Here is a 13169-nt window from a genome sequence, read left to right on the forward strand (position 1 = left end):
TGAAATTATTTTCTAAAAAAAAAAATTAAAAAGCCAAATTCATAATTTTTTGAAAATTTTTGAAAAAAAAATAAGAAAACCGATAATTTTTGATAAAAATTTGAATTTTTTTTAACCTCGAATGTTCAAAATTTAAATTTTTTATAAAACTTGATAGAATTTAAATAAATTTATCTTAATTTTTTAAAGGTCTGTTAAGTGCAAAAACTTTTTTTTTTGTATCGGCCTTTATATTCAATTTGTTTTTTAGAAGCAAAATACAAGAAAAATTTTTATCAAAACAATTTTTGTGTCTTTTATACGTGTTTCAGTGTTAAAAATAGCATTAAATGCAAACTAAGGACCATTAAAAATGGAAAAGAAACAAGGTGAGCGAAAACTTCAATCCGAAATACGTAAAATTATGAAAAAATATCGGTAAATTTTTACACAATGGAAAATGGCTGATGCAATTTCACAACAATTACGTCTTTTCTGGAATTCAAAAAAAATATTTTATTTTTTTTTTTAGGTAAAAATAATAAAAAGAAAGGAGGACCGCAGCATCAAGGATCTCAAGGAGGTCAAAATGCAGGTCAACAACAACAACAACAGCAGCAGCAACAGGCGAGACCACAGACTTCTGGAGGAAATCCACAGCAACAAGGCGGAGGTAGACCTCCAAAAGGCGCTTGGAAACAGAAAAAACAGGAACAGGGACAACAAAATCCTCAACAGCAGGGTCAACAGTCGACTCAAGGACCAAATCCTCAGCAGCAGCAACATAAACAGGGGCCTCAGGGCGGTCAACAAGGTGGTGATCGTCCCGCAAAAGGGGATTGGAAGAAAAACAAGCCACAAGGAGGTCATCCAGGCGGATTTCAGGGGCAACAACACCATCAGCCCCGTCAACATCCCCAATCTCAGCCCGTTCAACGATCTTCTAGTGTCGCTTCCCAGCAATCTAATCCTCCTACAAGCCACAGATCCGACAATAAAAAACCCGAAGACATGTTGGCCAAAATGGAACGCCTCTCACTCGTCGAAGCAAACTTCCCCGTACGTGAATCCGTCACAAAAACTTCCGACAAGAAGTTCCGAAAGCAAGTCGTTGCCACAAATTATCTAACATTGAATTTACAAAAACTTCCGAACATCGTTTATCACTACGACATCAAATTCGATCCGGATCGTCCGAAAAAATTCCTCTTTCCCGCATTCCGTATTCTAATTGCCACGCAATTGCCTGCCTTGCAACACAAAGTGGCCTACGACGGTGCTGCAAGCTTCTATTCCTTGCAAAAAATTGCAGACATGGATTTCCCCGCGATCAGTGTTCCGTCTCCCGATGCCGGCGGACGTCCAAAGGACTTCAAGGTGTCCATCAAATTCGCCACTGAAGTCGATATGCGAGTCATTAAGCAATATCCGAACTTTGGGAACGGTGCGAACATGCAAACCGCGATCCAGGTACTGGATATAATTCTAAGAACGGCTCACGATCGTCCCGGATTGATTCGGCACAAGCGTTCGGTGTTCGCGCCAGCAAGTACGCCACTCAAAATGAAGGACAACTACGAACTCCTGATCGGCTTGTACCAGAGCTTTGTAATGGGCGAACGTCCTTACCTGAATGTCGATGTTTCGCACAAAGCTTTCCCGTCGGGAGCGGACGATTTGTTCCCACTGATGCGAGAATATCGAAATTTCGCGGATATTTTGCGTGGATTAAGTTTGACCTACAAATCCCCGATGACAGGTGAGTGTAAAACGTACAAGTTTAATGCGATTTGTGGTCCAGCGGATCGAGAAACGTTCACGGATGACAAAAATCAACGCAAAACCGTTGCCCAATATTTCCAAGAGAAAGGTGTGCGTTTGAAAAATCCGGGAGCGCCATGCTTGCACATTGGTCCGCGTCAAAAAAATATTTTGATTCCCCTGGAATTCCTCTCGATTCCGCCCGGACAAGCGATGAACGGAAAAGCACCCGAAAGTTGCACGCGAGACATGGTTCGTGTTGCTGCCACAAGCACGAATATTCGCAAGAGCAAAATCATGGATTTACTGCAAAACATCAACTACAAAGGTGTCGAGACAATTCGGCAATTCGGATTGGTCGTCGGCGAAGATTTTATCGACGTGAATTCGCACATTTTGAATGCGCCAGATTTGCAATACCGCGATCGTGTTGTGAAAATTACGAAGCCAGGCGTTTGGGATGGCGCACAATTTTTGCATCCCGAGGCTTGCACAAAATGGGCGATTTTCTGTGTTGACAATCGCGTGAATGATCGCAAAATAGACGATTTCGGAAATGGAATTGTCAGTGCAGCGAGTAGAATGGGCATGAATTTGGCCAGGTACGATAAGACACTCAATGAAAAGTCTCGTGGACGTTTGCGCACCGCCGAATACGATCAGTACATCAACAAATTCAAGCAAAACGGGATCCAGTTGCTGTTTGTCATCATTTCGGGCTTTGCGCCCGAACATTATCCGGAAACGAAAAAATCCGCGGAACTTCGTTGCGGCATGCTCACACAATGCATCAAGACCAACACGATCGATCGCATGAATGCGAGCACCTTGAACAACATCTTGCTCAAAGTAAATGCCAAACTTGGTGGCTCGAACCAAATTATCGCCCCGCCCAGTCAAGTGTCCCTTAATAAACGTCCCTTCATGGTAATTGGTGCCGATGTCACGCATCCGAGTCCCGATCAGCAGAACATCCCGTCTGTTGTCGGCGTTGCGGCATCTTACGACAAACACGGCTTCCGCTACAACTGTCAATGGCGAATTCAGTCGCCGCGCGACGAAACAATTCGCGATTTGGAGGAAATTGTCGTGCAACACCTGAATGTCTTCAAGCAAGCGCACAATATGTTCCCCCTGCACATCATGTACTACCGCGATGGCGTAAGCGAGGGACAATTTGCGGAAATTAAGGAAATCGAGTTGTCGGCAATTAAGAAGGCTTGTCAGCGTGTCAGTGACAAGGAAATTCTGGTGACGGTGATTGTCGTGCAAAAGAGACATCATACGAGATTTTTCCCGAAAACTGTGAGCAAATTTGACAAAAACAATAATGTCTTGCCGGGAACGGTTGTCGACTCGGAAATTGTGGATTCCAATAAAAAGTGGCAATTTTTCATGGTGTCGCATGCTTCGATTCAGGGGGTAGCTAAACCGACGAAATATTGTGTGATTCATGACGAGGCGAATATCACAAATGAGGATCTGCAAGTTTTCACGTACAATTTGTGTCATTTGTTTACGCGATGCAACCGGAGTGTTAGTTATGTCGCACCAACGTATTATGCCCATTTGGTTGCGGCACGAGGACGAGTTTACATTTACAAGTAAGATTATTTTTTCTTTAAATTTTTGTAACTTTTTGATTTTTCGTACAATTTTTGTCAAGTTTTAATTTTAAATAACTGATTTTTTGCATACAAAAATTTCTAAATATTTAGAAATTGCAGTTTTATGATTTTTCATAAGCTCTAAGAATTTAAAAGAAATTCTTGATTCGAAAAATAATTTTTAAAATTTCTAAATTTAATAGTCCAAAAGTCCAAAATTTTTGAAAATAAAATGGGGCAAAATAAAAAAAATGTTTTGAAATACTATTTTCATTCAAAATGACAGACTTTTAACAATTTTTGAGCATTACATATTTTTTTTTTATTTTTTTTTCTATTTACTTTGCTTATATAAAATAGATTTCAGAATATTTCATATTAAAATTTAAAGAATAAAAATTCATAAAAAATAACTGTCAAAAAAATTTGAAAAATAAATTCAGTAATTATTTATTTAATTTTCTGAAAAATAAATATATATGTATAGAGAAGAAAATTCAAGTTCAAAAAAGTTCATTCAATAACAAAAATTAATAAAAATTGAAAATTTATAAAAAAAATAAACTTTTTAAAAAATTACGAAAATAGACTGAAAAACGGTAATTTTTGATGAAATTTTTAATTTTTTTTTTATTTTGCCCCATTGGATTTTCGACTTTTAAAATGGGACATCGGACTTTATTTTTGATTTTCATTTGGAGTGGCCTAAATAACTTTTATAAAAATTCAAAGTTGAAAAGTTTTTTTAAAAATTTTTAAAAATTTTTAGAAGTTTTAGGTACTTCATGAAAATCCATAATTTTATAAATTTTTCATTTCAAAATATAAATCTAAAATTTGACTAAATAATTAATTTTAGAGATTTCATAATAGAAAATTTGTTACTGAATAATAATTTTCATTACTCGAAATTTTTTATTTAATTTAATACCTACAATTTTTTATTATTTTTATTTTTTCCAGTGAACGAATCAACTTTAACGATTTGCAGCATGAGAACAGAAGCAGAACCATTCGCCCTGAAGTCATTGCCAACAAACCAATGTTCTTTGTTTGAATTCCCAGCATTTTATCCACATTTTTAATCAAATAACATTTTATACTATGCCTTGAATGGGCCTTGAATCAATCAAATTTATTTAAATACAAAAATATTATTACAAAAAAAAAAAACAAAAAAAAAATTAGAAATAATAAAATTTCCATCAATTTATGTTTAGTAAATTTCTAAAGATATATTGATGTTGCAAAAAAAAAATGTTTTTATAATTTTTAATGGAAATTCGAGGGTCTTCGTGTGACATTCCTCGCCGACAACGTTGGAATTGTCGTGCATCCAACGCACGAATGGAGCGTTTCGTGAATGTAAATGTCGCAGTCCGTGCAATAAATTTGTTTGCATCTCTCACATTCGTAAACATTCTTATCTTGCGTCGCATTGAACAACTTTTGGCACGAATAGCAATTTTGCACGTGATTGTCGTTGGGAATCTCCTTGAAAGGCATCACCGGGAACAAATGATGGTAGGATCTTGCGAGATGTGGCGCTGATACGAGAGTCAATCCGCAAGAAATGCATTCCACGGGAATCTCGCAATATTTACTGAAGCACTGCGGACAATGGTAACCACCGGAATTTAGTTTACTTGGCTCATCGGTGCTGTCGATGTGACACATGCACATTGTTAACGTTGGATTTTTGCCTTCGTCGACTTGCTCATGCGGGAATCCCATCTTGATCAAAGCAAATTCTTGCTTTAGCACCGCTGGCGGAGGTTCAATGTGCTGAAAAAGTTGATCTTTGAAGTGTGCATCGTCCATAATGGCACCAAATGTGCCTCCCGTTTCCTGACACATCACCTTGCAAATGTGAATTTCCGCCGCTAACGTGATATAAGACGCCCGAATGTTCTCCGCCTTTAACGCGTGAATCGTAGAGAGGATGTCTCCGGGATCGCATGACGTCAGACTACCCATTATCACGAGAACTTCGCGACTGGCATGCGTCGGAAGCATTTTAAGAGATTTCAGCGCCAAATCGAGACCGTTTTGCAGTGACGGTTCTCCATTAAGGGCGATTTTATTCAACGATTGTATCGCTTTTGTGTGTTTTCGGGCACTTCCGGCGAGTTCTGTGAGCTTTTCGGCTCGTTTATTCTTCATGGCGATGATTCCGAGCTGACTGATGGGATTTTGGTCGAAAAATTCCTCGATAAACATCTCGAGAAGCTTCAGGGTGCACAAAAGTCGTGTCGGTTTGAGGTCCTGCTGACTCATGTTCTCGGTGCAATCGACAATTATGTAAAGGTGACGCATCATTCCGAGACGACAATGGGACTTTTTGTTCTCCAAACGTCGTCGCTTGGCTTTTTGGATGATATCAGCCACGGAACTCGACACCAATCCATCGTCATCTTCTTTAATCGCTTCCCTAAAAACAAAAAAAAAACACGAAAATTAATGAAAAATTTAATTTTTTGACATTTTCATGTCTTACCAAGTCTTTTCGTATCCCGTCTCCCATCGATACTCCTTTGGATCTTCTTCGTCAGCCATAATTCCTGCGATTTTTCACGTAATTTCACTTAAAATTAATCTTGTTGCCGATTGTTTTGATCAGAATTAGCCGGAATGCGAAACCAAATATTTATCAATTTCAGCCGACTCATTTCATTCGTTTGTTTACGTTTAGAACAATCGCGAGTCAAGTCTCTTCAATAATTTCTGCAAAAAAATGTCTCTAGCTGACGAATTACTCGCCGATCTCGAGGACGACAATGACGAGGACGTCGAATTGGAGGATCTTATCAAAAAGGAACCCGTTCTCGGCGAAAATGAAGAAGAGGAAATCGAAATGCCGCTCATCAAGATGGAAGTTGATGTTAATGTCGCTTCAATTCGAGATCTTTGCAAATTACGGGACTCCACGAGACTTGCAAAGGTCCTCGAGCAAATAGATCATTACGTGAAAAATCCGAGAAAATCCTCTGACATGCTTGGGAATGTGGAGCAAGACCCCGAATATCAACTCATTGTCGAATCGAACAACATTGCCGTGGATATTGACAACGAAATCTCGCTCATCCACAAATTCACGAAGGACAAATACCAGAAACGCTTCCCCGAATTGGATTCGCTCATCATGAACGAGATGGACTACATTCGGGCCGTCAAGGAGCTCGGAAATGACGTGGAACAAGCGAAAAATAACGAAATTCTCCAGAAAATTCTCACACAGGCGACCATCATGATTGTCTCGGTTACGGCATCTACGACGCAAGGCACAAATTTGAACGCCGAGGAGCTCTTGCAGATACGAGAAGCGTGCGACATGGCAATCGAACTGAGCGAATTCAAAGTAAAAATCTTCGAATATGTCGAAAGTCGCATGACATTTATCGCGCCAAACTTGTGTGCGATCGTTGGAGCGTCAACGGCAGCGAGATTAGTGGGTCTCGCTGGTGGATTGGGAAAACTCTCGAAAATGCCGGCATGCAACGTTCTAGTCTTGGGAGCGCAAAAGAAGATTTTATCGGGATTTTCGAAAGTTGCGATGCTTCCGCACACGGGTTTCGTTTATTATTCGGAAATTGTTCAAGATACTCCGCCAGATTTGCGGAGGAAGGCGGCGCGATTGGTAGCTGCAAAATCCACTTTGGCAGCGAGAGTTGATGCGTGTCACGAAGCACCGTCAGGAGTAATTGGACAAAAGTTTCGCGAAGATATCGAGAAGAAATTAGATAAATTGCAGGAACCACCTCCAGTTAAATTCATTAAGCCATTGCCAAAACCTCTCGAAGGAGGAAAGAAGAAACGAGGAGGCAAAAGAGTGCGAAAGATGAAGGAACGTTACGCGATGACAGAGTTCCGGAAACACGCGAATCGCATGAATTTCTGTGAAGTAAGTTACATTTTTTTGTATTTTAAAATTTAGACAAAAATTCAAAATTTCTTAAAATTTAAAAAAGAAAATAATTTTTAATTCATTTAATTCAAAAACTTTTAATTTAAATTTTTTATTTTAAAATTTTATCAATTTTAATTCATAAAAAGAATAATTCATTTTTTCTAAAAAAAAAATAAGTTCAAGTTTGAATTCGAAAATATTATTCAAAAATTAAATTTATCAATTTCACCTAAAAAAAATTATTAGATTTTCTAAAAAAAAAAAAATGACCTATAAATATTTTAAAATTTTTTATTTATTTTTCAAACCTAAAAATTTAAAATTTCTTAATTTATAATTTAAATTTTATAATTTTTTTTTTATCTTTCACATGAAGTGAAAAATTAATTCAAAGTAAAATTTATAAAATTAAAAAAAAATACTGAAAATAAAATATTCATAAAATTAAAAAATTATTTTTAAAAAATTAATAATTTATTTACCTTAAAATAATTTAAAATTAAATTTTCTAAAATTAATTATTTTTTTTTTTATTTTTAGATCGAAGAAGACGCTTATCAAGAAGATCTCGGCTACAGTCGTGGAACAATCGGCAAAACGGGTACGGGACGAATCCGCTTGCCGCAAGTGGATGAAAAGACAAAAGTTCGTATCAGCAAAACTCTACAGAAAAACTTGGCAATTCAGAAGCAAGTGTGGGGCGGAAGTACGAGCGTCAAGCGACACGTGTCCGGAACGGCCTCCAGTGTCGCCTTCACTCCGTTACAAGGCTTGGAAATTGTCGCGCCACAGGCATCGGAAGCCGGCACCAAAACCGAAGCCAAATATTTCTCAAACACCTCTGGATTCTTGTCAGTTGGAAAACGAACGACTTAAAAAAAAATTGTTTTTTTAAGAAAAAATTCACAACCAACATTTTTTTTTATTATTATTTCAAAAAAATTTAATTAAAAAATGATTAAAAATGAGCAATTGTATTTCCGCTGTCTGACGTAATTGCCCACTTGACGTAACAACACTCGAAGCACACACATTCCGTGTTTCGCTTGCAACCGGATGCGCGCGACACTTGCGTGCTGTGACCACCTCCGAAGGAATCTCCGGTTGCAAGAATCTTGTCTCAAGACCACACAAAGCGACTTTTCGGCTCCATTTGCAGTAAATTTCGCATGATGCTCGGCGATGCAGACGTCGATGGCGCATAATTTGAGTAAGTTTCCGGATACGAACGTCTCTCGTGATAAAAATTCCGGTTGTAGCTCCCGTAACTCGGATACGCAGGCGGTTTGTACGTGTTTGCGACGGCAGTTGTTGGTGCAATTGCCGCTATCGGGATCCTCAGTGGAGGAATTTTTATGTTATAGGCCGGCGAGTAGATCGGAATGTCGATGAATGAATGCGATTGCGACGAAACGGGCGGCGTTGGTGGCGGAAAAACGCTTTTCGGTGGCTTCCATTGCGGATATCGACAGGAACTTTGCTGCTTTTGTTCGTAAAATTGACGCGTGTAGGAGACGTCATGCGAATATGACGAGCGCCGCGAATGATGATGATGATGCGAATGTTGGTGGTACGAGTTGTAACGTTGATGCGGCACTTCTTGGTGGTGCTGGTGGTACTGATGTCGAGCATGCGGCTGGTACGGATGATACTGAACGGGCGTCGGTGGGATATATTGAGGTGTTTTTTCCTTCGGCTTTGGCAGGTGATCGTAGTTGCAACGCATGTCGACTGGCTGTTCGCTCGGAATATGCTTCTCCAGCACGCCGCGTCGATACAAATCCTTCAGCACACAGAGATGCCGGTGACTTTGTGCGTTTGTCTCGTACGACAACGGATACGAGTTGGTCCAGTGCACGTGATTGATGTAGTTGCAGTTTGTGGGTGCGAGCGTAAATACTGATTCATCGATTGTCTTGTACGAATAAGGCGTTTCAGACTTTTGGGGCTTGCGCGCGGAAATTGGCGATGACCGCATCGGATCATATTTGAGATTTTTCTTCACTTCTGGGTACGTGATGATCTCATAAAGGGTTTTTACTGAAAAAAAAATTTTTTTAATTAAAAATCTCAAAAAATTAGAAAAAAAAATCATAATTTACCATTAGTTTCCGTCGAAATACTCGCCGTGGAGTAACAACTTTTGTACTCAAGTTGACTAAAATAGGGATTCGCTCGTTCCTCAAGTCCTTCAACCTCATCTTGGTCCAAAATTTCAACGATTGTCGAGTCATCGAGACTTGCCACGAGCTCCAAATTATTCCCCGAGGAGTTATTTAGCACTTCAAGGACGTCCGGTATAGTAATTGTGCCATCTAGAATGGTGATGTAGACGGTATTATCATCTTCCGTTATCTGCACTTTTAGTTCTTCAAGTCTTGAAAGTGTGAGGATGTCCGGATCGCTTGTCGTGGAGCTCGGAAGGGTCTCTTCCGTCACTGGATCCGGATTTTGAGTGATTTCTGATTGAATTCCGGTCATTTTTGTTGTTGTAGTTTCATCTAAGTTTGAATTTTCTTCCGTTTCAAGGATTTCGGTGGTTGTTGCTACTTCAACTTCTTCAATTTTTGCATTTTCTTTCGTTTTAAAGCCTTCTGTTTTTGTTTCGACCTCAATTTCTTCATTTTTTTCTTCAGTTTCGAGCTCTTCTGTGGTCGTAGCGACTTCAACTTCTTCTATTTTTGCGAATTCTTGAAGTTTAATGTCTTCTGTTGTCGTTTCTACTTCAATTTCTTCCAATTCTTCGTCATTTTCAATCATTTTAAGTTCTTCAAGAGGGTCTTCTTTCACTTTTTTCGCTATTTTTCGTCTTTTTATCTTTATCTTAGGTCGTCTTTTCAAATTTCTATAATGTCGCAAGAGGCGTTTGCTTTGATAACTCGAGTTCCGGCGCTGCGTAAAGCGGATTCGCTTCCTCTGATTAACGTCTTCCTTTGACTCAACGACAACTTCCGTCTCACATGGCGCGATTTCCGGTTCCTTTTCCTCGTGACTCGACAATTCGTCACACGGCTCTTCCTTCACCGACACCTCATTCCCGTTAAAATTGTGCGAATTCAGCGAAAGTCCCTTCAGAAGGCTCTCCTTAACGTAATTTTTGATTTTCGAAATATCTTCTTCGCTGTCGTCATTTTCCTCGTCAGCTTCTTTCTCGTCCTCCGTATCTGAAAGACTTTTTTTGAAGCGCGTCATTTTTGTGCTCTCAAACATTTCTTTCTTAATTTTTCTTCTTCTCTTCTGACCGCCTTCGGTATCTGTCTCGCTTTCCGTGTCGTCCGAAATGACAATTGTGTCGTCAGACGTTGACGAGCCCCCGATGTCGAGCAACTCCTTCAAGCATGACAATTTGTGTACGGTGCGCGATTTATTTTTGCCGTTCAGGATTTTGCTGAGATCCAAAACGTTCACGAGGAAACTGCCACATAGGTCTGTCGTTTTGTGCGAACTTGATCGTTTGCGCTTCATACTGATAATCCGCGACTCTAAACAAAATAAATGAAAACAGAAACGGTGATAAGATTACTTTTTTTTACGTTATTTTTATTTTTTCGGGTGAATTAGTTATCATGTGCTGCACTACGCGTTTAATCGGAGGCCTTATCGTGCATCGTCATTTGAACGAATGAGAGAAAAAAAAATTAAGACGATTCTGGGTCAGTTCGACTTTTAACTGAATCAACACGTTAAAGTGCACAAATTCATCAGTCATGGATGTTTGTGAGAGGGGGACGTTTCTTATCAATAATTTGCAAAATTTCTTTTTAAATGGGCATTTCCATGAAAAAAAAATTTTAATTTTTAATTTAATACATTTTGTTAAAAAAATATTCTTAACTTAATTTTTTCCAGTTCTTAAAAAAAGAATTATTTTTGTTAAAATGAAATAAAATATTGATTTATTAATTTTTTTAAAAATGAATTAAATTTATTGAAAAATTAATAAAAATAAAACTAATTTTAATTAATTTAGTTAAAATTTTACTAAAGTTAAATTTAAAAAATAATTCGTTAATTTAAAATTGTTTTTAAATTAAATAATTGAATAATTAAATAATTAAATTAATAATTGTTTAATAATTAAATGCAATAAAATTATAGATATTTTTGAAATTAATTAATCAAAATTATTATAAATCATAAAAAAAATCATTTAAATTAATCAATTAATTTATTTTTTTAATAATTTAAATTGATTAATTAATTTATTTTATAAAATATTTTTTTAAATTTTAATTATTAATTCAAAATAAAATTAAAGAAAATTAAATTGTTAAATTAATTAATTAATTTAATTTAATTTATTTAAGTTTAATATAATTAATTAAATTTTTTTCTAAAATAAATGCTTGCAAATTATGAAATTAAATTTGATTAAAAACTATCTGTGATTGCCCAAATATTGATCGTACCTTACTTAAAAATTCGTTAGAAACATTTATTTTAATATCGACAGAAAAAAACCGCAATTTAATTCTGAATAATCGAGTGTAACAGTTAATGGTAAATAATTATCTAAATGGAAGTCGCTCGCCTCCGCCGCCGCCAATGAAACGGAAAGTAATATAATGATTAAAAAAATTGAATGCACATCGTACACAACGCGAGACCTCCCTCCGCATTATTATCACTAATAATAATAATATTAATTTATGTCACATTTTGTTGTCCTATTGTGTCATCTCGTCTAACGATATAATTTTTTTTTTCTCGAGAAATCATCAATTAATTATTTTTTTAATCCATTCGGCTACTTACCCATTTTAATTAAATTTATTTCCGAATAAATTCTCGAAAGTTGATTTTTTTTATGCAAATTTTTTATTTTGTGTGAATCTATTTTTATTACTACCTAAGGCAGAGCGAAAAATCCATCCACTTCCGATGGCGGTGATCGTAAACTGAGAACTTTTTTCAGTACAAATCACACAACATTCACGCAGACGCATTCTTCTTTACCGTGAAACTGAAGTTATGAGTCAACTGATTATCCTTTCGGTTTCCGATGTGTTTCTGTTCGTCCCAACTATTTTTTTTTATTTTTAACCTTGCTTCAAAAAAAAAATGTGGAATGAGGAGCATTAAAGGACATTAAAGATTAATGGTGTTTTAATATTTTTTTTTAGAGAAATAAAAAGTAATAATTGAGGAAAAGTGATTTTTCGTGGATAATAGTTCTAGAGAAAATTTTTGATCATTAAATTGATTAGTTTTTGGAAGGGAATGAATGAATAAAAAATAGGGAGTTTGATGTAAAAAGTGATTTTTTAAATATTTATTAAATTTTAATAAGAAAACAAGTTAAGGAAAAGACAGAAGACAAAAAATTTGACAAAGAACTAAAATATGTATATGAAAAAAAATGGAAAATTGTAGAAAAATTTAAAATTTTGAAGAAAATTCTTAAAAAATTAAGATCACCTGAAAAATTTAATAAAAAAATAAAAGAAAAAAGAATAGCTGAAATATTTAAATAACGAGAGCTAGGAAAAAATCTTGAAAAAAGATAATGAATTGAATTTTAACAAATTTAGTAAAAACAAATTAAATTTTGATAAAAATTTAAGAAAAACTGAAAAATTTTGAAAAAACCTGAAAAAAACTAAAAAATTTAATAAATATTAAAATTAATTGCTAGAGAAAAATCTTAAAAATTTTAAAAATCTAGATTAAAACTGAAAAATATTTGATCAATTTAAAAAAAAAAATAAAATATATGATAAAATCTAAAATCAGAAAAAACTGAGAAATTAATAAAAAAAAACTGAAAATTTAAAAAATATCCGAAAATTAAGGAAGAATCTGAAAGGCTTATAAAAAAAAAACAAAATAGAAAATGATAACTTTTTTCAAACTTTAAAATTGACTCTAGAACTTTTCAGATCTTGCATCAACCTCTCATTCAGTAAATAACTTAC

The 13169-nt window shown here is 36.0% G+C and overlaps 4 protein-coding genes across 4 annotated transcripts; 2 read left to right on the forward strand and 2 right to left on the reverse strand.

The window, feature by feature from the left end:
• Positions 1-235: 235 nt before the first annotated feature.
• On the forward strand, positions 236-4451 carry LOC134827745 (protein argonaute-2). Its single transcript, XM_063840536.1, has 3 exons — positions 236-368; positions 512-3344; positions 4311-4451. The coding sequence occupies exons 1-3, from the start codon at positions 353-355 to the stop codon at positions 4402-4404; spliced, it is 2943 nt and encodes a 980-aa protein (XP_063696606.1). The 5' UTR covers positions 236-352; the 3' UTR covers positions 4405-4451.
• Positions 4452-4545: 94 nt separating this feature from the next.
• On the reverse strand, positions 4546-5970 carry LOC134827746 (general transcription factor IIH subunit 2). Its single transcript, XM_063840537.1, has 2 exons — positions 5845-5970; positions 4546-5778 (listed from the first exon to the last, which is right to left on the reverse strand). The coding sequence occupies exons 1-2, from the start codon at positions 5901-5903 to the stop codon at positions 4620-4622; spliced, it is 1218 nt and encodes a 405-aa protein (XP_063696607.1). The 5' UTR covers positions 5904-5970; the 3' UTR covers positions 4546-4619.
• A 65-nt stretch (positions 5971-6035) lies between these two features.
• LOC134826999 (U4/U6 small nuclear ribonucleoprotein Prp31) lies at positions 6036-8220 on the forward strand. Its single transcript, XM_063839520.1, has 2 exons — positions 6036-7248; positions 7795-8220. The coding sequence occupies exons 1-2, from the start codon at positions 6082-6084 to the stop codon at positions 8128-8130; spliced, it is 1503 nt and encodes a 500-aa protein (XP_063695590.1). The 5' UTR covers positions 6036-6081; the 3' UTR covers positions 8131-8220.
• An 87-nt stretch (positions 8221-8307) lies between these two features.
• Positions 8308-10719, reverse strand: LOC134837432 (uncharacterized). The gene is made up of 2 exons (XM_063852806.1): positions 9357-10719; positions 8308-9294 (listed from the first exon to the last, which is right to left on the reverse strand). Exons 1-2 carry the CDS (start codon positions 10717-10719, stop codon positions 8375-8377), a joined length of 2283 nt encoding a protein of 760 aa, XP_063708876.1. The 3' UTR covers positions 8308-8374.
• Between the last annotated feature and the right edge of the window lie 2450 nt (positions 10720-13169).

This window comes from Culicoides brevitarsis, chromosome 1 (assembly GCF_036172545.1).
Source record: "Culicoides brevitarsis isolate CSIRO-B50_1 chromosome 1, AGI_CSIRO_Cbre_v1, whole genome shotgun sequence".
NCBI classification, from domain to species: domain Eukaryota; kingdom Metazoa; phylum Arthropoda; class Insecta; order Diptera; family Ceratopogonidae; genus Culicoides; species Culicoides brevitarsis.

Coding starts and splice junctions, on each gene's coding strand:
- LOC134827746 (XM_063840537.1), bottom strand. CDS start 5,903: ATGGCTGACGAAGAAGATCCAAAGGAGTATCGATGGGAGACGGGATAC. Junction 5,779..5,844: donor ACGGGATACGAAAAGACTTG/GTAAGACATGAA, acceptor TTTTGTTTTTAG/GGAAGCGATTAAAGAAGATG.
- LOC134827745 (XM_063840536.1), top strand. Junction 3,345..4,310: donor GGACGAGTTTACATTTACAA/GTAAGATTATTT, acceptor TATTTTTTCCAG/TGAACGAATCAACTTTAACG.
- LOC134826999 (XM_063839520.1), top strand. CDS start 6,082: ATGTCTCTAGCTGACGAATTACTCGCCGATCTCGAGGACGACAATGAC. Junction 7,249..7,794: donor ATCGCATGAATTTCTGTGAA/GTAAGTTACATT, acceptor TTTTATTTTTAG/ATCGAAGAAGACGCTTATCA.
- LOC134837432 (XM_063852806.1), bottom strand. CDS start 10,719: ATGAAGCGCAAACGATCAAGTTCGCACAAAACGACAGACCTATGTGGC. Junction 9,295..9,356: donor TATTTCGACGGAAACTAATG/GTAAATTATGAT, acceptor TTTTTTTTTCAG/TAAAAACCCTTTATGAGATC.